General features: G+C 39.0%; 2 protein-coding genes across 7 annotated transcripts in view; both read left to right on the forward strand.

Moving 5' to 3' along the window:
- Positions 1-4,073: 4,073 nt before the first annotated feature.
- Positions 4,074-10,996, forward strand: LOC137108309 (leukocyte cell-derived chemotaxin-2-like). Of its 2 annotated transcripts, XM_067492719.1 has the most exons (6): positions 4,074-4,187; positions 4,376-4,454; positions 6,194-6,499; positions 6,924-7,014; positions 7,449-7,594; positions 9,263-10,996. In XM_067492719.1, exons 2-6 carry the CDS (start codon positions 4,406-4,408, stop codon positions 9,427-9,429), a joined length of 759 nt encoding a protein of 252 aa, XP_067348820.1. In that variant the 5' UTR covers positions 4,074-4,187; positions 4,376-4,405; the 3' UTR covers positions 9,430-10,996. The 2 variants fall into 2 exon arrangements, with proteins under 2 accessions (XP_067348820.1, XP_067348819.1); XM_067492718.1 differs by lacking the exons at positions 4,074-4,187; positions 4,376-4,454 and adding an exon at positions 4,679-5,154.
- A 1,996-nt stretch (positions 10,997-12,992) lies between these two features.
- sh3pxd2b (SH3 and PX domains 2B) overlaps positions 12,993-23,558 on the forward strand; it is a 31,870-nt gene continuing 21,304 nt past the window's right edge. For 2 of the 5 annotated variants that reach the window (XM_067491874.1, XM_067491873.1), the window contains exons 1-3: positions 12,994-13,404; positions 15,876-15,956; positions 23,121-23,196. In XM_067491874.1, the coding sequence (XP_067347975.1) occupies positions 13,333-13,404; positions 15,876-15,956; positions 23,121-23,196 (229 nt within the window). In that variant the 5' untranslated portion in view covers positions 12,994-13,332. Of the gene's footprint in view, positions 13,405-15,875; positions 15,957-23,120; positions 23,197-23,558 lie in introns of those variants that run through there. The other 3 variants (XM_067491872.1, XM_067491875.1, XM_067491876.1) reach the window with 3 other exon arrangements.

Genomic DNA, 23,558 nt, shown 5'->3' on the forward strand with positions numbered 1-23,558 from the left:
ACTCCTGCATAGTTCAAAGGCTTCTGTCTGTTAACTTTAACCCTTCGCACTCTCTCTCCACAGTGAACTAGAGTAGATTCAAGTTTAGTGATTTCAAGTTTCCTCGCATCGAACCCTGTACAGTATTTGTTGTATCAAGGTCTATTCAGGATCAATGAACATTTTAAAAAGAAGATGAAGTTAATTTTAAGATCTTGAGTTTCAAGAGGAGTCATTTTGAATACAAAAACTGTTCCAAAAGCCAACTTTTGTATTAGCAAATAGCATGATTATAGATGATGATGATGATGATGATGATGATGATGATAATGATATGATAACATCATGGACCATTACTAAGACTTATCTCTGCACTCTTCATAGTTGTTTTTATAAAATAAAACTGAGTATAATGGCTCTCAAGAAGTGTCAAGTGCAGACATCCATTGTAGGATTTCAGATTATGTAACGACTTGGAAAAACAAGCTGCTTTTAGCGATATCTCATCACTCAATGGAGAGTTATCAGTCATTATTAGGCCATTGTTCTGTTTTCCATAGATCACCTACTACCCGCTTGTGTAGTACTACTGAGATTATTTACATGCGCTGCTCTGACTGGTCGATGGTTAATGTCTGATGTACCTACTGCCGGACAACAACAATGGGGTTTCTTTTCTGTCCTTATGTAATGTTACATAAAGTATTAAACACATTTTAATGATGAGAGCAATGAAAGTGAGCGCGCTTTCCCCCCCCCTAAATTGTTTTAAGTCTACTACGGACATTGTTCAGACATTGCAGCATCATCTGCAACATCCAACATCTATTGGTTTCTATTCACATTCAGTCACAAATGATTCGGTTTCTGCTGAAATCAAGATCATTCCAATTGGCTCCCACATACAGCTGTAGCTGCACAGTGTCAGAGAATATTTTTGCATAAGTTAAGCCGGTCAATGCCCCACACTATGTGTGAAGACCCATGAATCTAACCATAAGCGTGGATTTTATGTGCCAAAGCAAGACAAAAATCAAAATAATATTATAGATAGGTCATTATTATGCAATATTCTATAACGCGCCTACTAGCAGGCACCTGATGGTAATGCTAATAACATAGCAACCAATCTCTTTCATTCCCATCTTAGCCAACGTGTTTAATGGGGATGGGCATTTAACACTTTCACTTTCTGCTTCGTTGTCTCAGCGCTTGTCACTCATGTCACCTTGTACTGTGGGTCCATGGGGATTCAATTCAAGAGACATGAAGGACATGGGTTGACATTTGTGAATTTTAAGTATATGCTCCAGCCTAAATCTCATTGATTTATTCCCTACAGACCCAAAACGAGACAGAGATGTGTAACTAACACCATTTGAAAGCCGTCTCTCTTCACATACATGGAAAGACTTTTAGTAGAACAGATTGTCCGGACTTTGGCGCCCCCTGTCTGATACCACCAGCACCACATAGTTCATCCCCTGCCCTGCGGCGCTCTATTTGTCTGCTCAGCCAGCTAAATGCCCTCTCCCCAAACCCCCCGAATATGTTTACAAATTGACAGAGCCAAGTGAGTGTGAATGGGCCGCCGAGTTGAGAAAGCGGATTTAGACCAGTGGAGCAATTCTGATCCATCAACAAACCACACAGCCTTTTTCACAAGCCTGTTTCTGTGAGATGTTCCTTTCACCTGAGCACCAGAAAAAGGAGCAGGCAGAAATGAAAGAGTAAAAGTCAGGCTCGTGCCCAGTAACCACTCGGCTTCTAAAAAGGCTGAATTATCGCTGCGTACGGACGATATTTTGTCTGCCAGCAGTTCTCAGTTGCAGTTCCTTCAGCCTTCACAGTGAGGGAACAGCCTCACTGTGTGCTTTTTCTTTACAGATGACAGGGGCCTGAATGTCATTTGATGCAAGTCTGGCAGTTTGCTGAAGAGAACAGGAGGAAGAGGGAAGGCGAGTCAAGAGAATTAGAATGTATTTCAGGTCTGAAGCAAGTGGTGCATTGCTGCAACTCGAATCTCAGGGAAGGAGGGAGTAGGAAGGGAGGGCAGGGGAGGGAGATTTTTGCAGCAAACTGTTGCTAGGAAACACTTGTGGCTTTTTTTTTCTCTCTCTCTCTCTCTCTCTCTCTCTCTCTCCTTGAAATGCCAGAACTAACTGACAGAGAAGCCGGAGTGAAATGTCAGTCCTATCCTCCCAGGAGTTTGAAGAATGTGGCGTGTGTTTCGATTTAAGTAGCCGTGTTTATCAAAGGGTTCTCAAAGAGTCAACACAAATCCTTCAGAGAGTGTTTAAAATGCAGGCTGGAGCATCGACTGCTTCTTTCTCGTCTTCTGTTTGTCTGTTTTGTTGTCCCTTTTCTTGTTTTTCTTTGGTTTTTTCCTTTTATTCTGTCTTTTAAATTGTTTCTGCCTGTCTCCTTCCTCCCACATCTTTATCCACACCCTCCTCTCACTCATGCTCTCACACGCCCACAGTTGAGCAGTGTTACTCCTCATTATTCTCCCCTTTTTGTCTGCTTTTTTTATTTGTCTGGCTCACTCTCTCTCCTTTTCAAATTCCAAGCCATACGGTCCATCAGTATAACCCTCTGCCCAGATATTTGATTATCAATGCTGCCTGGCTGCAAGAGACTGGACTCGTCACTGGCTGTTATTCAGCCCATTGCCCTCGTACTCAGTAAATTGTAATTCAGAGGGAGTAACCAGCTCAGAATTAGAATAAAAGCATTCAAATTCAACAGAAACCTGGTCTGCACCACTATACATCAGAAGAGAAAGATACACGTGTACATACAAATGAGAAGAAAGAGCAAACAAAAGTCAAATAACCATTCATTTCTGAACCTCACAACCCTGAAGGACCATGTTTATTTAAAAAAAAAAAAGAACCTAGATGTGTGTTGCATAATTATGAACTTCTACAATACATGAGTCTGTATTTTCTTCATGCCAGCTCTGAATATTTAGTTCTGTAAATTGAAGGTGTAGCATCTCTGAAATAAAGACAACTATAGACAAGCTGCCACAAATGCCTATACCACAGCAGCTTCACTCAGTCTCTGAACTGGATTACAGCCCATGTATCCTTGAAGAAATCGGCTTTGCCGTCTTTCACCATATACATTCTGCACAAAGCCGACTCTGAACCTCCTCTGCTGTTCATCCATATTTACATCCATGTATCTACATTTCCCCCTCCCACTAGGAGAGGAGGAAAATCATACCGTTGGCTGACTTTCATTGTACTGTGTGAGGCTTTAAAGGTAATTATTTCATAATAGATGCTTCTGCATGGAGATGGGTTTTTTGTTTTGTTTTTTGGTCTTGTTAAGGGTAGAAGCAGGATTTGACAGCATCAAGAGACTTGACACATCAGTCCTGTCCCTGTGGACTGCACAGCAAATATTATATTATTATATACAGTTTATCCAGTGTAATTGGAGCCTTGGTCTTCACTCCATGTTTACTACATGACTGCTGCATCCACAGAAGAGAAATTATCAAAATTGTGATGAACTCAATTCCTTTGTGGACCTTGTGGAAAGCAACAGGAACGATAAAATAAAATTGTCATCGTACTGAAAGGGCTGTGCAAATAATAAAAAAAAGAATAAAAGGCAGCAATTACATTTCTCACCACCACATAATTCTGTAAAGCAAACAATGACTATATAAACTAAAGGTTGACATTCAAAAACTGTAACAAAATGCCAGAAGAAGACATCACCAGGTATTTTAATACCAATCGTACCAATAAGTATTGATAGTGCAGGGAAGCTGAAGGGAAGAGGACCAGTACAATTTATACATCATTACTGTCTAATTATTTTTGATGCTAAACTGGTTTTAAAAAGTTAAACAATACCACCGTGAACTTTTGTATTGCTATTGCTCATTTTAGTAATAACAAAAGTGGAACTTGAAGGCTGTTTGGTCAAAACTTACTCGCAGCAGCTTTTTCTCAGGGGTCAATAACCAGCTCTGTGTAACTTTCAGTGCGGCTACAAAAAGTCAATAAAGTGAGCCTTATACAGCAAGTGAATGGAGGTGTTTTCTAAAGGCCAGTATCAATATTGACAGTGGGGGAACGTCCTGTGGTCCGGGCCTGCAGCTCTCACAGCAGGCAGGTTTTCAAACAGCCCCTGCTTTGTGTTTCCACTGGCTGTGCCTGCAGCCACACTGCAAGGTCTCCACAAGATTTGTAAGTAGGTTTTCTCTCACTAGAAATTTCGAGCAGTACTCAGTCACAATTTGGTTTGCTTGTCATTGGCCCTTGAGATTGCTTGTCTGCAATATAAAAAGGGAGACACTTTAGATTAGTTTCATAGGATTTAGTTTCTGCAAGAAATAAAATATTAGCTTGCTTATTTATAGGACTTTGCTTCACAGCTTTTTCCATTCTGGCCTGATGCTCTGAGGATGACAATGCTGTCGAGGGTGTGTCTCATTGCCGCTCTGCTACTATGTTGTAAGTAGCCTCAATATGAAACATGTATACTGCACATGTTTTAACGTGCATCATACAATGTGCCAGGATGAACCCACACACACACACACACACACACACACACACACACTTGCACAAAATGTCTACTCACAGCTATGTAGGCATGCTTGTGTATGCACACTCACATGCACACAATGCAATTTGCCGTTCAGCAGAGTACAATAATAAGACTCCTGTTATATGAACAATAAATGGTGTATAAATATCTTCCTGGCCTGGAGATCACAATGAACTGAGCTCTATTAGGAGACTATAAACTCCAGTAAACACAAACCTTGTGGGGGGTTCGGGCCATCGCTGTTGGCGCAAGTAGATGAGACATTTAAAGCATGACTGAATGCTTAATGCAACAGTACATCATTGCATCTAACTGCAAAGCTTAGGGCACAGTCTGATTCTGAGGGATTGTGGAGCGAAATGAATATGAGGTCTTCTCACTTAGAAAAGAATAATTCATGCCACTGTGAAGTTAAATGGTCCCAGTTTGCATCCATTCATGAATGTATTTCTTTTCCTTAATGTAAAGATTCACTGCGTGTGCATCTGTGGTGCTTCACCTCTACGCATAAAACCAAGCAATCAGAGGAAAAGTATGATGGAATGCAGCTGCTGTTTACCAACTTTAACTACCAGGCTACTTTCAACTCCTTTTTGTTCACAGGTAAACAATCAGTTGTTTTTTGAATTTTGCTAAATATACTGGATGTTTTTTTTTTTTTTGCACTAGTCTTGGTGCATCCAGATGGAAGAATGACAAATTTGCAAACATATTTGCCAGAGTCGCTGGATGTGACTCAATATTCCCAAACAATCACACCGAGCACTGCAGCAAGCATTTAGCTGAACCCTGCCAAACATCCCTAACATTACATTTACTGCTCTGCAACAGTAGAATGACACTCTAACGACCTACACAAACAGTGATGACACATACTGCATCCTAGCACTCTGCCACCCAGCAAGGCCTTAACAACCATCTAAGCAGAACCCTATTCCAAGCTGCTCTTGCAACAATTAGCACACTTCCATTTTAGCCTCAAAATTTTGCCTTTTCAAATTTTGACTCACACACTGAGGAAAATTGCTTCTCCATGCCACAGCCAGCCATCCTGCTCGACTGTCTCCCAGTAATTAAGGGTTTCTAGTGATAAGCAGCTTCTTTCAACCACTGAGCCCAGCGTGTGTTCCTTTGCCAGTACAGAGTGATTGAAATATTTTCTGTGCCTCTGAGGTTAATAGAGTCAATGAGGATTAAAGACACATGTCGGGGCAGAATAAGCAGTATCCTGTCAAAGTTAAAACATGTTATAAAATAACTGAACTATGACTCCGTCTGTCAGGGCGGACAAGTAACACAGTTCTCAGCAAGCAGGCGGAGAGCTCAGATGTAGCTAGAACTCTTAAAGTGACACAGCAATATTGATAAGTTTCTGAGAATTTATCAAAGTTGAACAACATTTTATCATTTTGAGCAAGTAACTAGACCTATTTTTCACAAATTTATGTGTGACATCTATAAAAGGTTAAGTAGATGTGTAGTATAATAGGTACAAACATTGTTATTGGTATATTCTGATTCACTTAATAATAATAATAATAATAATAAAATACATTGACTATTCATCAAGATTCAACAACAAGACAAATGTGCAGGTTACAGAATTCTAAGTGTGATCTAGTGCTTTTCATTTCTCTTCCAGGTGTCCTGTTGATCTGTGCTTCAGAACATGAAGAGAGAAAAGGTGACACATTTCAAAGCCCTGACAAAAACACAGACACCATCACCAAGGAGAAGAGAAATTACACAAGAGCACATGACAGGATACTTGTGACTCCAAGGAAGAAGGTCAAGAAAACAGAGAGTAAGAGAATTTCCTCGAGACCAAGAAGTGACATCAGCTGCATTAGACTGGGAGGCATCTGCCAACCCAAACGATACATCTGCCAGGGCCGATACCTACACGACAAGTGTTCAGGGTCTAAGACGAGGCATTGTTGTATGCCAGGTATAATCACACGGCTATACATGTGAATGCAGATAAACACTTTTTAATGCACTCTATGTAAATATTACAAAGGTATTTGCGAGATCTCCACCATATGAGCTTTCTGCCACAGATCAGGAAGGGGCTGTGTACTGTCTGCCTTCCCATCTGAGTCATAATAATGTGTTCGTGTGGGTGTGTTAATGTCTGACACACCACTTATATGAAAGACATCAATAAATGACATGTGAATAGTGTCTTTCCACTGTAATTGCCATAATTTCCACATAAATAGAGCCTGAGGAAACGCAGACTGAGCTGATGTTAAAATAAAGTCACACATATTTGCTTGGTGTTGTGGAATGCAATGCAGCTAACTTTATATATGGTGTATTATTGAAAGAAATGTGTTTGGACTTTTAAATACTTTACATTCCGTCTGCAGTTGGAGCCTGGAGTGGTTTTTGTGCTGGTCACCACAACAACAGAGTAAGAGCATGTGATTCGCATGGCTGTGGAGCTTTCAACTCCAAAAGGTGATTTATTTTTTCTAAAGCTGATTTTATGCTCAATCCTCAGAAGCCTGCTGATGCTGCACCACACGAAAGAATCACAGTACAGATTAGTTGATAAGGCAGCATTACGTTCGGTGAGGCATACTTTGCAAAACAGTTCACATTGTGGCTCCTGATGAGGCTTGAACCTTGTCATTCGAAAATGATTTAAAATGTTAATTAAAATCCTTTTTTTAAACTTAAATTTTTATTTTTTTTTTTGGTCGATGTCATTTCATGCCACCTTTATCAACCAAGTTTATTTAAGGATTAGTCGGGTTTCTCCGCATGTGTAGATTGCTTTCTGTTAGTATATTGTCTCCAAATATGAGTAACCTCCAGAAATATGGAATATATACAGGGGAATTTAAAAAAGTAAATATCATTTTAACAAAATTCTCTCACTTGTCTTGCAGAGGTAATGGCTTACATAAAGCGGTGGACCTGGTGTGTGATGAATATGGGGCTGTCAACGCTCCATTCTCAGGCTATCTAGATGGTCCAGTTATTCAGAAAGACCCCACAGGGATTCAGTATGATGGGGTCAAACTCCTCAATGATGGTAAGAAGGACATAATGCTAATACAGTACGTGACAATGAGTGGTGCAAAGAAAGGAAACCTCTGAAAATGAACCACCTCAGTGTATCGTATAATATGCTCAAGACTAACAATGATCATGTGACACAAACATCCATGGCCAACATTTTTCTAGTATCTTTTTAGTATACTCAATAACTTACAGTATCTAAATGTAAACTCATGCTTTATAAATCTCCGGTGACACACACTCAGAAAAATCAGCAGTGCAGAGATGGTCCCTTCTGAAGATTTTTCACCGATGCTCGCCCCCCTAACCAATCAAAGAAGGCATCACTGCACTCGGACACAGCTGGATTCCCAAATGTTGCATATTATAGCTATAGTGATAAATGCTAGCAGCTTTATGATGCAGCAACGGATAGAGAAACGTGGGTGGGGCTAGATAATTCAGGGAGAGCAGGATTTACCATCTGGGAACTGAGCAGGCACGCCAGTCCCTTTGCCTCTAAAAAATCATCTAAAAGGCTAAAAGCACACAATTTTGCTACATTGGGGGGAAAAAAAATGGAAAAGCAGGTTCTGCAAAACAACTATAATCTTGCCGCGTTACCTCTGCATGTTAATGGACGGGGCGATGTGGGGATGGAACGAGAAAAGAGTGATGTAGAGGGATTCATCAAGGTGTTTGAAGTCCTGGTTGGTTCTAACTGTGAAACCCCCAGACTGCTTATGAGTAATGACCCCCAACTAAGGACCATCATTACAGAACAAAATGATGCCTCAGCATTTGTGTGTCTCCATCTGTGTTAATGGATCACACACAGCTTCACAACATACAGTATACTTGTGTCTGTGCATGTGTGAGAGAGTGTATTTTGAGAGCGTCCTGACCTGATAAAGAGCTGGAGTGATGAGTAAACATCATTAGTCCTCCTTCTGCCACTACGCCTAATTGAAGTGTATTATCAGAAGAACACATGTACTGTCAGCTCCTTTCATCTCTGGGCAAGGCGCAGACATGATTAGACATCACACAGACACATTACCTCGCCATGACACCCACATTAATGCTGAGACACTGATCATTAGGAGCTCGCAGGATTTAATGATGGTGTGGAGCTTCTTGTGGACTAACCTACTTTTGGGTTGTTTGTTCTAAGTTGGCAGCTTGCTTGTTGTTTGTCTTCAGAGTGGTGAATTGAAGACAGCTCCTTTTTAGGATCTTAAGCCTAAGCAATTATCAGCCTCACTATTTTATACATTTAATAAGTACAAGGGCATTTTTATCAGTATGGGAGTTATGTGCGGTTATAAAAATTGTATACAGCTCATCAAGTGAGAATACTTTAGGAAGACTTTGGAAATCTAGAGTTTCTCTCCAATTTATCTTTTTTTGTTTATTTGATCAGCCATTGACTTCCTTTTTTTTCCTCCTGAAATGTTCAACTCAAGTGCATATACTCTTTACAGAGATTGGAGTAGGACAGATGGGTTTATTCAAACCTTTACAATACCCAGTGTATGTAAAGCAATAACCTGACCTCTGTTATAAATGATATAAATTACAAAAATGTCACGCTATTCTTAAATTATTTAAGGAAATACGATGTGCAGTTCAAAATAAAAATACCAAATAAAAGGGCACTCATGTTCTCAGAACTATTAATTTTCGTTTCTATCTTACCCAGTGCACTGTGTGAAGATCTTAAACATTCGTCCTTACCGTTACCACGGTCCAGTGGCTCAGGGGGAAGCCTTTGGTTATGTGTTACCGCTGCAGGAACGCTTCTCTGGCATCACATCACACCTGGAGCTGCAAATGTGTGACGGCACTGACCCTTCACCATTCATCTGACATCTAAGCTGTTTCATTGCTTCGGAGCTTGTAGCTTTCGTATGACTTCTCTTTAGCCTTAGCTCATTTCCCCCATGACTTTGTATATTTTATCCTGGATGTCTAATCATGACACTTTAGATTAGTCCTAACATTTCTAGATAATGAATCTGGGTGACCAAAATCTAAAAGTGTTTTAAATCTCACAAATATAAAAGCTCATTTTCTTGTAATAACGATGATAGTTGTTCTTGTCTTTGGAGGAAAATGCACACTGTTCCACAAACCACAGAATTTCTTGACATGATAAAGTCTCTGATTCCAGAAATAACAACCAACGCCTCATCTTTTAAAGTTTCTGTAGGAAAAAAAACATGGTTGACATAATGATTTACTTTAGTGGTTAAGTTATTAGACTGCTGAGATATGTGGTGCTGAAAAAACAGCAGGTGCCAGGTCAAAGTAAAAGGCCATCGTTCCTCTGTCTTATTCTGAGTTCCTGGAACACACCCATCCAACAGACAGTTCATGTTCGGCCCCCCATTAGCTTTTGACAGCACACTAAATTGACATGCTGCTACTTTTCCAAGAAAGGAGCATATGTGGCTGTCTGTGTGCAATTCAATTCCAGCCTCCTATTCATCAGCAGGCTTAAAAAACGTTTTCCACATAATGATAAATCACTTAAGAAAATGTCATTTTAGAGGCAGCAGATTCCTTAAAGGTATGATTAACTTTGTCGCTCATGGAGAGGTAGCTGAGAAAGTAACTCATCACCAATGATAGCTTACATCAATCCAATCATTCATCGGCCTTCTACTGTCTCATGCCTCTCTCATAGCTGTCTGGTGTCATTTGCACACCATTTAATTAAGGTATCAAGGCACATTGTGGATGGTTGTGCATAACACATTGATCTATGCAAGGCACTGGGGTGTGAAGGCCAGAACATGCAATATCTGACGGATAGGGGTAAGGGGGAAGTTGGGGAGCGCTGTTTGTCTAAGTAGTCTAAGTAACTTACCACTTGGCATGAAGGGAATCATATGAAAAATCAAATAGCCTATATTCACGTTTGAACCATAGCAAAATCATATTTAATTCCCTAAAGGATAAAGTTGTGGTCTAAAGAAGCTCAGACACGTATTTGGAAATTATCTTTTCATCACGAGAAAGAAAAACTTTTTTCTGAGATAACGAGAAAGATTATCTCGATATCATAAGTCAAAGAGCTTTGTCATCCTGAGATAACAAGAAAATTATTCAGTTATCACAAGAAAACAACATAAAAAGATATCTGCATCCATGGCCATTTATGATGGCCAGCTATAGTTTGACTGTTTTTCCCCATGTTTTCATTTTTAAGCATTTATTATGAAGTTAACTGGAAAAACTGACCACTTTCAATAATTATGACTCTTACATTATCATATTAAAGGGGAAGGAGAAAATAATCTATTTTGAGCAAGGACTCATTTGACTCTTTTGAGGTAATGTCTTTATATTTGAATGATGCAATTGAATCATGCAGGCATGAGTTTCATTTCTGCTTTTGAATAAAAAGCTTGTTGTTTCCAGTAACCCACCAGGAAATTAATGTAGGTTGTGACATGATTACATGGGCAATCACGTAGCTTTATGACTGGTCATAAAAATAAAACATTATGTTTATTTTGAGGGGTGTACTTTTGTAAATAAGAGAGAACTGCCACATATACAGTGTTAATGTAATAAATACAACAGACCAAAAGATGGAGCTATTTTGCAACAAAATTGAAAGTAAACGCTAAAACTTGGTCACTAGTGCACAGACAGATGTCTACAAAAGTCATCTTTTCACTAGATTATGATTGTTTTGTAAGGGCTATTTGATAAAAATACTTAAAGCTAAGTCTAAAACAACAACATAACACAACAGTATTATTTGTAAAGCAATTTTCTTAAATAGAACTCACACATTTTCACTACATCAAAGAAATCCAGCTCAATCATGTGACCCAGCCAGCTGGACAGTTTCCTCTATTTGTTTAATAATTAATTAATATTGTTATTATTTTTGCATCATGACATTTTTATCTAGCAGGAAACATGTGGTGAATTTGCATGTTGAATACAGTTGTGTGAGCACCAGCGTAACAACTGGTGCACATGAGAAAATTAAAATGACTAAATTGCAATTGCTACAAAACGTTCCCTTTTATATTTTTTAAAAAACTTGCTGACTAGGATGAGGTTCAGTCACACTGGTTTGAATAATACAGTGAAAGACAAATGGTAAATGTGAGTGACAAACAACAAAGACAGACACAAGATTAAATTAAAACGAATAAATTAAGACTTGATTTGAAAGAAATGAGAGTTATTTTCATTTTTTAGAAGAAATATTAAAAACGGTGTTAGATTAAAAAGTATTCATTTTGATCCACACTCCAAATCAGTTTTATTTACAATAGACTTTATAAAACCAGCCCAGTTTCCTGCCTTGAAAAAGGTTTTAGAATCCGCACAGCAGTCGTCAGTTATCTACACGTGAATCACTGATTTGGAACCGTAAGACTGAACTCACCAAGCTGCCACTTCCGATCCAGGTGATCGACGCCAGCTGTGTTTTCCTACGGAGGTGAAGCCGTCAATCCACGTGGACTGCCTTCATTTAATTTAGAGCATTTAGAGCAACGACACGTGTTAAAAACAAGGTTCGGAGTTTTCTGAACGTCACCCGTAGAGAAAGATAGACTGTGCTAATACGATAGGCACATTTTACGGCTGGGCTAACGTCTCACGCCAGCTTAGCTAATTGAAAGAGATAGCAGAGCTAACGCTAAAGCTAACAGCGGACCAAAAGATGGACCTAAAATAAACCTATTGGTCAAACTGTTAAACAGCTAAAAGTAAGGGGCTAAATTATTTAAATAGAAGTAACTGGCGTATTGTTATATTCTCAGAAGAGTAATTAATTTTTAAAGTGCTTAAGGAACGTCATTAATTGGTGAGAGTATCTAAATGTAGGCGAGCTCGGTAAATAGTTAACGGTAATGGCCAAGTTGCTAACGCTACATGTTAAGAACTCAATGAGCTAATAATTTCAGTTTCTAACGTTGCGTAAACGGCTGAAAAAGCTAGCGTGATATTTCCAACGTCCATCTTCTGCAACGGCCTGCACATTGACAGCTCAATTGGATTAAAAATAAGTACATTTTTACATAAGTAATAGTTAATATTATTGACATGTATTAACATTTAGTTTGCTATATGTTTTTTTAACGTGAGTAATGTTAAATCCGAGCACAGTGTACTGCAGTTACACAGCCAATGTAGCAGCAGTGTAAGTTACAATTTAATGTCAAAGAACAATATGATGTATGGAAACATTCGACATGTTAAGTGCCTCAGTCCACACAACATGTAAACACGTGTTTCTCTTTAGTCCAATTCCAGAGATTTCACTCTTGACTTTCTTTAGGATTCCCAACATTAAATTGTAAACTCATCGATGCTGCTCGTAATGCGTAGACTTAAACCCTTGGCTGACTGGTCTGTGGCTTTTACTCTGACGCTGGAGGGTTGGTCTTTCAAGCACAATGGCCCAGTTGCTGAAATGGGAGTGGGCGAGCTGGGATAGGCTGGGAGTTTGGTTGGAGCCGTCAGCGGGACTGGACGAGGCATAAGAAAACGGGGAGAAACGACGGACAATTAACTTCTGGCTTCCGAGCCGATGAGTGTTGGAACGGAAATTTGACGTAGGCAGCTTTACGGAAAACGCCATTTGTTGCATTCAGAAGCCAATGATCTGAGCGACGCGAATGACCAACAAGAAAACAGTCGTTGCCTGGCAAACTTTATCTACCGGCTCCGATCGCTCGTGAAACCCAACAGGGGATTCGGTTTTGTCTTTTTGACGGAGGGGTAAAGAAGAGGACGGTCATGCCACGGCGCACCGTGCAAGAAGTAACAGTGCAAGATGTCCAGAAGCGACGGAATCCGAATAAGCACTACGTGAGTGTCATTTTATTATTCCAGCCGCACCGCTATGTTATTGAATTGAGCAACAGATCGAGAGCATTTGCCCGTTCCTCCCCTGTTCCTGTCCCGTAAAGTAAAAACAAAGAGCGTATCGAATTACAGTCCACCAAGGCAGCCAGGACGGCCAGGCAGACTCACACGGCATAGGGTTTAAAAAAACCCCAACCACAATGAAGTTTGACACCCTTAAAGAGTTACATCACGTCCCTCAAGTTGTTGCTTTTTTGTTTTCTCCCGTGATGTAGGTTGTAAAACAAATGGTAAAAAAAAATGTCTTGCTTCATCAGTTCTTTGTTTGGGCCTGGATTGGACCAACACCATTTGATTTTTCAGTCGGAAGCTTTATAGTCGTTTTGGCTTATTAAGGAGTGTTCAAGTGCATGTGGCTTATGTGCCCTATGACCTCTCTGTCTGCATACCTTCAGGAATTATGTATCACATGTACATATGAAAACAAGGATTGTACCAATACTGCCAGAGTTTGTTATATAATAATATATAACAATTTATTCAAGTACAGCTCACATTCTTGCTGCCATCATAGAGGAAGGTCCCAGAAAAACGTCTTAATAGGCAAATCAGTGCACAAACCATCCAGATTAATCCTCATAGGGACAGTTAAAATTGAGCATCCCAGCTTTGTCATGCCTCAGGCTCTCCAATTTAAAAACATAGCTGCAAGCACGGATAACCAGAAAGTTCCTAAGGTCATCGCAGTGAAGGCGAGGAAATGTTTGAGGGGTGATTAATGTTAATGAAATAACAGTTTTATTATTATTTGGACTACACAGAATTGTTAAAATTTTAGAGGGTTTGGCTAATAGGGGAAACATTTGAGAACACTTTTTGTTTAATAAAAGATACATGCTATCAATGTCAGTATCCCATATTGGTATGAAATATTTTTTTGCTAATTTAGTGTATAGTTGTTACGATTTACAGGGCAGGATAAAAGTGGGTAGAGAACACAGTGTGGATTTTAAAAAACTTTTATTTTAACAGTCAATCTCCACTGGTACAGCAAAGCTTGTGTGGAAGACAAAAAGATAGATGCAAGTTTACAGGTCTGGAATTCACAAACAATAGCGGTTTAAATATGTCTACAAAAAGCACACAGTCCCTTTAAGTAACACATGACATCATCTGATTTTGAGGGCCAACAGTAAGAACCTCCGCCAAGGCCTTAGCGGGTGTTCATGTTTGTTTTGTGTACTTAGTGTAAGCCTGTGTGTGCATTCGTATACATATGTTGGTTTGTATTCATATGTGTGGAAGTAATACCTGGGTCGAAGGCCCAACAGACCATGTACCACTGTGAGTGTTGGTGTTCAAGGACACAGAGTTTCAGGGGCCCTGGGTCTTCTCCATCTGTCCGTTTGCTCTCTGGTACAGCCCATGTTGTTTTGTGCCTTTGGTGCTCTCGCTAAACACACTGGCCTGGCATCAGTTTGCTTGAAAGTACAAAAAAAAGCCTGTTGGTTAAAGCCTGTCTAAGTTGTGCCTCAGAAAGTTGTAGTATTTTATTTTGTTTTATAGATATTTGATTTTAGCCTGAATACCTCTATGTTTTTCTTAATGTCTACTTGATTAGTCACTGGATTGAATTTACACTCATTGTAATGCATATATCATGTTTTGAAATATCATTCTTTCTATTGAATGAAGACTTTCCCTGGTGGCCTATATAGCTCTTGTAGTTGGTCCATCCATGGCCATATCTGATTCTAGTGCCGTAAAAGTGAGGCCAGAGAAGGTCTGGGAGTGGGGCCAAGAGCATTCAGCCAGACACAGTGATCCACCAGGGAGTTTCCAATCACCTCGTTGCCTCTCCCCTTTCCAGAGAAAAGAATGAAGTGCTGTGTCTGTTGCCTCCAGACTGTTGGTAAAAGGCTAGCTGCTCTCGGTCAGATGTGTTGTGATGTTTTACTCTTGTTGACATAAAGCTGGTTGAAGTTTTGGTTTCCATGTTGAAGAAGTTACTTTTTAACTTGGATTAAGTCCACACAGATAATGAGGATAATCTCCATACTCATCTGGTATTGGAAAACGTAGTTTTAAACGGGATGTTTTTAACTTGTGACCATATTTTTTTCACAAATGCTTTTACTACTGACTTCTTTATGGCAAAGTTGTGTTTCACCGTGAGCAGAGTATCCATACAGGATAATGACTTCCTCTTCAGCAGGATGTGACACCAATGAACAGGGATGTGAAAAATCAGATATCCTTGTTGCATTCGTGTGAACGGATGATGACAGGAGCTGCTGCTTGGTATTGCCTGACAAGTTATGCTGTTTGCTATCACATGCTACCCTCAGAGTCACGCAGCTGCCAATTACTGGCACTATGAGTCAGGACTGATGCCCAGACGGGATTCAGATTATCAAGTATTTGACAATAATGGTTAAGTGCCCCATTTATTTTTTTGTCTTTTTCTTTTCCAGGTTTACATCATCAAAGTGTGCTGGAGCGATGGCGACACAGAAATCATTTTCAGACGCTACAGCAAGTTCTTTGACCTGCAGGTGAGTGTGTGCATGTTTGAAACTGTGTTGGTGTGTCCTGGTGATTTTCATTATGTGTGTGTGTACAGCTGTATGTAATAATTACTGTGTAGTGTCAAAAGTTACCAGATTTCCACTGGCGAAGACTATCATAGGCCTCAAAGGGAATGGAACCTCTCTTTCTATGCAACACAGTCCCCCTGTAGGCCTAGTACTTGTAGCCAGGCAATTCCTGCCCCACCCAAATGACACTAGTAATTATACTGTGTGAGAGAACTCGGAAAATGAATGTATGAAGTTAATAGAGGATAGTGATGAATGTAACAACACAGCACTGATGACCACAGACATGCTTGAATCATTCTCGCGCATCACGCTGGCAGTGTGCATTGCACAACAAGGGAATCTCATTAGTATTGTAGTGTCCCTTCCTCTTTTGAAGGCAAAGGATCCAGGCTGCTGGCCACATCTGAGCTTACAGAGCATGAACTCCATAAAACCCAGTAAGCCAGCCACTTTTAATGAAAAACAGTGGATTAAGGCAAAGCATACTGTCACCCCAAATTTGATTAAATTTATAGGAATTGTCAAAGCATGAGCAATGAAATAAAAAACTATTATGCTCCACCAAGGTTTTGTAAGGCTATAAAATATATGTTCCTAGATGAGTGTAAACAATTTCATTACACATTCTATAAGCTGATTAGACTTGGAAATGCTGCCAAAAACCTTCTCTTATCAATCACAGACATAATTGTCTTTTAATTAGATCCCCATTCTGTTTAGGCTGTGCTAAAGTAAAGGTGCATGGATAACTATGAACAGTAATCTTTGTATTGTGTTGATAAGAGAGAAACAGGGCAGTTGTCTGCTCTTGACTGAAATGTACTACAATAACACACTTATCTCCTCTGATTCAAGCAAAGATGCTGTCCCTCTTTTACATCAGTTATTATGGCCTAGTGCTTGAATCTGCTGACTGTAATCCATTCCTGTTATTTCAGACTATTTTCACAGAGTATATTGTTGCTAGTGTTACCAGCAGCAGCAGCAGCTGCAGCAGTTAGTCTTTTGACCTGCCAAAAATTGCCTACATTGTTTGTGATACAAATTGTTGTGTGCTATGGGGTATTGGATACCTATTTGTCTTTATAAATTTAAGAGTTACAAACCCTTAACACCATGAGTACGAAGCGGGGGCCCTACAATTTGGACTACTGACTTATTACAGCTGGTGTTAGAGACAAGTTGGCGATATTGCTATAAATATTGATAAATATAGTCCCCATCACTGATCATCCACCCCATCATGCCATACAGCTGCTTTCTACAGTTTTGACAGTATGCAGATGGGCTCTCAGGGGTGAGGGAAATTAAAACACAGTCTCTTATCTCTAATTGGTCTGAGGTATTTTTTTAGATAAGTAGCATGTTTTATTTACTTCACTTTAATGAAGTGTCTGAATATGTTTTATCTAGTAAAGGTTTTTTTTTTTGTAGAGTTTCAGCAATTTAAAGTTGTGTTGGTCGTCTGTTTTTAGAAATGTTGTTTTATCATTATTGACCTGATATATTTGGACTATGATGAGAAATAATTGGGCATCATAGGTGCCAGCATTGCGACACAGAGACATCATTCAGGTCCCCTTAATACCATTTCTAAATTTCCCATCTTGTGACTCAAAAGGGAGATAATATATAAATTCCACATTGCAGAGTGGTGGTTTTCACCACATGCTGTCAACATCACTGGCAAGAACAGCTGATGCTTTAGTTCAACTAAAGTCTTTTTTGTGTGGTCACTTACCACAGACTATGTATTCACCTTCTTAGACTTCAAAATGATGATAGCTTAAATGTTATGTTTTTTTTCTGGTTAAATCCAGAAAGCAATCTAAAAAAAGGGAAGTTTATAATCAATTTGCATTCCCTCACCTTTTTGAAAGTTGTTTTTTTGCACTTAATCGCCCTTGTAATGATTGTTGGTAATGGGATTGAAAAACAAAATAGACTAGTACTAAGTACGGACATCAAATGCATAGGAACAGCTGTAGAACAAGGCATCATGCTTTGTTTCTGATGCACTGTTTGACAAGCCTGACAACAATCACTTCCTGAAAATACTTGTTTGAGAGCCAGATGTTCTTCTCACCCATGTTGCTACGTCTCACCCACCTATTGTCTTAAAATAGGTAGCACCCCAGAATAGCACAAAAGTGTCATGGTACACAGTGGTTAGGTAAATTAGTTTAAGTAATATTTAGTAAGCAAACAGCCATTAGCTTTTAATATAAACCCTGCAGGTGTTTTCATGTGTTAATGTGTGAAATCACGAACAAGAATAGACTGTGCTGTTTATAAGATGGTAAGTGCAGACATTTTTCTGCCATAGGGTCAATGTAGCATCCTAGCATTTTATTTCCATGTCACTAAGAACAGTTTCCATGCTGCCTACGTGTCCTCAGGTTCACACTGTTTGGTATATCACCAATCCCACTCTCTTAGGATACAGGATACACTAAAATCTTTCCTACAGCTTTAAAGTAATACTTTGCTTCTTGTTTGTACAGAGTTGCACAGCTGTCACATATTTTCCATCTGCAGTAATGAATTAACAAAACTTTGAAGCGTGGGCATATTAATTTGCTTAGAGCAAAGGAGTTGCTTGTTGTGCACTTCACAAAGTAGCAATTCCTTCTTGTTCTCAGTAACTTCAGCCATTTTCAGGCTAAAACATACTATACTGTATATTATACTTAAGCAAAGCAGTGTTCTATAAAAAATAACTTAAATATGCTTATACTTGGGTACGTTGTAATCTTAATAATTCAGTGAAAAACACTTAAAACTTTACTTTACAGATTTATACAGAACACACAGACCTCATCACCATAGCTGTATGTATTAGCAATGTTAACAATTTTAGAAATTTCTTTTTGTTCATGATTGCTTACTGGGATTACATACATTTCAATGTAAAATAAGAGCTCTGGTTGTATTTGTAATAGATATTTATTAACCTATTGGTTCCATTTACAGTCTTCATAAAATGATTAGTTGGAATAATAATCAGCCAGAGACATGTCTTGGCTTGATGACATTTTTCTTCATTCTGAAATGTGTGCTTGATTAAATTGTGTATTTTGTTTGTGTGTATGCTTTGTTTGTGAAGTAAAGGATGTAGGATTCGCTTTACCATAGAGGGCCCTAGTTTTTGTACATTAAGCATAATGAACAAAAAAATGCTTTTTGGCATCATCCCATAATCTAAAAACAACTACAAGCAGCAAACAAAAGCAACAAAAAATGTGACTTGAGGTAAGCTGGCTCAGGAGTAACCTGCGGGGGGGGGGGGGGGTGTGTGTGTGTGTGTGTGTGTGTGTGTGTGTGTGTGTGTGTGTGTGTGTGTGTGTGTGTGTGTGTGTGTGTGTGTGTGTGTGTGTGTGTGTGTGTGTGTGTGTGTGTGTGTGTGTGTGTGTGTGTGTGTGTGTGTGTCTAATGCTTTTCACCAAGCTAATCAAACAGCTGATTGGATATTTGTCTGTACCATTAACATTGGTAGTGATATTTCCTAATGACCATGGGCCTGTAGTTAATCTTTGTGCATGAGTTTTAAGTGAAACATCTAACACATCTATGCAGACTGACTAAAAAAAACGGCATTCATATTATATTGACTGCATCTAGACTGAACATACTTGGCATTCATGTGGAAATGGTAAACATACATTGGCAGTGCAAAATATTATAGTATCATATTTTGAAATGATTGTATTTGTTTTCTGCTCTACAAAAGGCTGTGCAGTTTATAGCCACTGAACTAACTTACAGTTTTAGCTACTGCACAGATAAGCCTCTGGCATTCTAATTCCAGGGGCATTAGGGCAATCGTTAACATTCACACAGTGCTGCTGGGTATAAATTACATCTTTTGTTACCTTAAATGCAGGGTTTGTGTGCAGTATGGCTGTATACAAAGGGTCAGAAATGACCTCATACAGTACATGAATGTAGGAGTCAAAGCGTCAGGGGCCTACTGAGATAGGAAGATTGTAAAGAGAGCAGTCATTGTTTGTGGAACATTCAACAGTCTGGTGCTTCACAATTGTTCTTTTTGTTATTAATATACATCCATTAAATCATCTCTATAGTACTCATCTGACATGCAGTCAAATGAACACACCAGGATCTCATTTAAAACACAGTTCATAGTAGACATGAAAAGTCATGTGGAGTTTGACGGTGTTCTGCTTTGGCCTGTCATCCTCCTGCCTGTAAAGCATGAATATTTTATGTTGGCTGCATGATTTAACTGGTATTTTGAAGAGACATCTTTACTCTCTCCAGATGCCTTTTCTTGTTGGAATGGCTCTGATTACAGAGTAGATACAAGGTTTAGAGTAAACACAGAGACTGGGTGTGTCTGGGCTCCGAGTCAGACTCATGGGAACAATTAGAGCGTGTGGGGTACTGGCTTCTCAGCGTGTGTCTCTCTGTTTATACAGTCTCAATTAAGAGAGCTCTGTGTCAGTGGTGAAACATCAGTGATGCTTTGAGTTTAGTTCTTTGTTACTGAATTTCTTCTTTACCTTGTCTTTGTACCTAAAGAATCTCCAAATGTGACTCACCTGTTTGAATTTTCTAGACAAAAAGACTGACTTCATGACTCGTTCTCTTCCCCCTTTCTTTTCTTTTTTCAGAGGAAATTGTGGCTTTTGACTTGATATGGCTTGGCTTGATATTTATCCCTCATTCTGTGTTTGCTATTTTGCATTCCCTGCCTCCTTTCAAATTTTTACTGTTTAAGTCTAAAATGCAGTTTTAGTTTCTGTTTATGGCTTGCTGTGGGTATTGGTAGCGTTGGTAACTTTGTTGAGTCTTCCTTTTTTAAGTGATAGAAAATTACAATACAAACTCCCCTGAGAAAGACAATAAATTCCTGACTAGCTAAGATGCTAAAAGTTAAAGACACAGAACCTTCTGGAAATGCCACTGTGGAGCTTTTTGCATTTGAGGAATTATGTTACATTGTATAGTAATGAGTCTCAGATCCCAGATAAGGTTATACACGTCCCCGAGAAGGATTCGGAGATGCCTGATTGGCTGCAGAACAGCCAAGAAATTCATTCACTTACAGTGCAAGCGCTTGAAATGTGTGCTGAGGCCAACACAGCAGGGCCGAACATTCATTCACCTGTGAAACATATGTCCTCTTTATGCTTGAACATATATCATGTTACTCCATGTTTTCCATCTAGCTGACTAACTGTTCAGGGGCTATTCATCATTTAAAACTGTGAATTAAAGAAAAAAAAACAAACTTTCACTGTGCTACTACTCTGGCATTTTGGTTGTTTGTTTTATTTTCCTCTCCCAATTAGAGATTACTGTTATCTTTCCCTTGGAGTTTTAAACAGAAATATCTATTATATCCCACACACCTTGGTAGAAGGATGCCATCTAATGTAGTCTTCAGTTAGCTTTAAATATTTAGTTCGTTCTTACAGTTGTTGCAGTCAGGTAAACAATTATAAGATGGCAACACTGTCAGAATATCTCTGTTGCTTTATCTTTACGTTATTCCATCAGTGTAGCCCACAAAATTGAGATGTATCAATCCCTTCAGCACCATATCCTCTTTATCACCTCGCCTCAAATAAGATGTAGCTAAACAAATTTTATGTCCAATGGAAATTTTATATAAATTTTTTATCTTTCTTTTATTGCATTTACATTTACATTTAAGGAAGTACATAGGAAGGTGTGGAAGAGTTTTCTTTTTTTTTTTTTTTTTTTATTGGTAAGGCCTATAAAATTACAATATTTTATGCACATACAATATTTATTTATACATATAATTTTTTCATAGATGCACACTGTCATTGTTTCATGACACAGACATGTAAAGATGGATTCAAGAGTAGGTGCATCAGAGTAGCCTTGTCAGTGATGTTTTGTTTGTATTGGTAACAGCAAGTGAGATTTAGAAAGATTATTTAAAGGCCTAGAAATAGTTTAATTGTGAATGCATATCTCATCTGAAATGTACCCATCAAAAGCAAACATACTACAGTACAAACTGTGACCCTGTTTGAACATTGGTGCTGAATATTCTTGAAATAATTTTCACATACCAGTCAAGGTTCAGCTATTTAGCAGTGGAGGAAATGAAAACAATCCCAGCTTTTAGTTTTTTTTTTAGTGAGGCTGTTCGTTTTGACCCTGAAATACTTTTGTATGGCACAGCCTTGGTAGATAAATCATCTGTCAGGTTAACCTTTAGCACAACAGTCAGAAATGGCCATTTCTAACTGTTTATTTATCCTTATTTGGTAGCAGAAGATCAGATTTCAGTTTAAGCTTAGTATTCACGCCATTCACACTCACCTTTAGAGTCACCAATTAAGCTAGCGTGAATGTCTTTGGACTGTGGGAGGAAACCCACACAAGCACAGTGAGAACTTCAAAGTGGGGACAATTAGCAAATTTATATTTTAGGTATTTTTATATTCCCAACTTCAATTTGTTTGGGTTGACTATTCAAATGAGATATTCTCAAGCAATGTGCAAGAATCTTTAAGTGAAGACAAAGTGGCGATCCATTGTTGGAAACATGCGTTTGAGATGGAGTGCACACTGCACCAACCGTGCTAAAATGGCCAGGTTTTATTTAATTGGCCTCAGCTGCATGAAGAAGACACACATATACACAGAAGAATTTGTGGCCAAAATGATGAAATATTATCTATTGTTATGCATGACAGAGGGAGGAAGATGTTGGCAATTTAAAACAAAAGACAGAGCCTTAAGACAAAATGAGTTGTAGAAAGAGAGAACAAAAGTCCAACTGGGAGACCTGGTCATCAAGAGATGTATGGGATCACTGCTGTGTGGCCTTTGGAAACTATGGGAACAGAATTGTTCCACTATGTCATTGGTGCCTTGCTGTTAACAACGCCCTAGCTACAGCAGCATATGTAGAAAGAGAAAAAACAGACCATCTGCTCAATACATTTCTAATCAGTGGCAGGCCTCCCTTTATTTGTCGAATTCCTAGTAGGAAGCACTGATCTGTAAAAATGGAAACTCTTCCTAGCCTCAGCCATCCTGTAGTGTAAAATGCATGTTTTTGTATACATGTAAGTTTGTGTGCTGCTAACCTTTAATTAATTGTGGTATTTTTAGATGGAATTGCTGGATAAATTCCCAGTGGAAGGAGGCCAGAAAGATCCTAAGCGCAGGATCATTCCTTTCCTACCAGGTAAGAGTTAAACATACAAAGTCCCCAAAGACCCCCCCTCTCTCTGTCTCTGTCTCGCTCTCTCTCACTCATGTGAGTTGTCTAGAATAAACCTTTTCATAAAAATATATCAAGAAATTGGAGCACTTGTGGCTTTTTTTGCTAAGGCTTTGCCACTGTCACTTTATGTCCCCCCTCGCTGTATTGTCGGGTCTTTGTCTCACTTTCTGGGATTACGCCATCAGAAACACTTGCACACAGTGGGTTAATATGTGTACCACTGTGATAGTTATTGATAGTCTGTAGATAAATTAGTAGACGGCAGAATGTCTTGTTGTATACTACATACAAAATAACTCAGTAACAGAAGAATCTGAACAAAC

Source organism: Channa argus, chromosome 22 (genome assembly GCF_033026475.1).
Source record: "Channa argus isolate prfri chromosome 22, Channa argus male v1.0, whole genome shotgun sequence".
Classification (NCBI taxonomy): domain Eukaryota; kingdom Metazoa; phylum Chordata; class Actinopteri; order Anabantiformes; family Channidae; genus Channa; species Channa argus.

What these genes read in the sequence shown, in the direction of transcription:
- LOC137108309 (XM_067492718.1), top strand. Translation starts at nt 5,094, where the DNA reads ATGCAGCTGCTGTTTACCAACTTTAACTACCAGGCTACTTTCAACTCC. An exon ending in GAGGCATTGTTGTATGCCAG is followed by an intron (nt 6,500 to 6,923) that starts GTATAATCACAC and finishes TTCCGTCTGCAG; the next exon opens with TTGGAGCCTGGAGTGGTTTT. An exon ending in GGAGCTTTCAACTCCAAAAG is followed by an intron (nt 7,015 to 7,448) that starts GTGATTTATTTT and finishes CTTGTCTTGCAG; the next exon opens with AGGTAATGGCTTACATAAAG.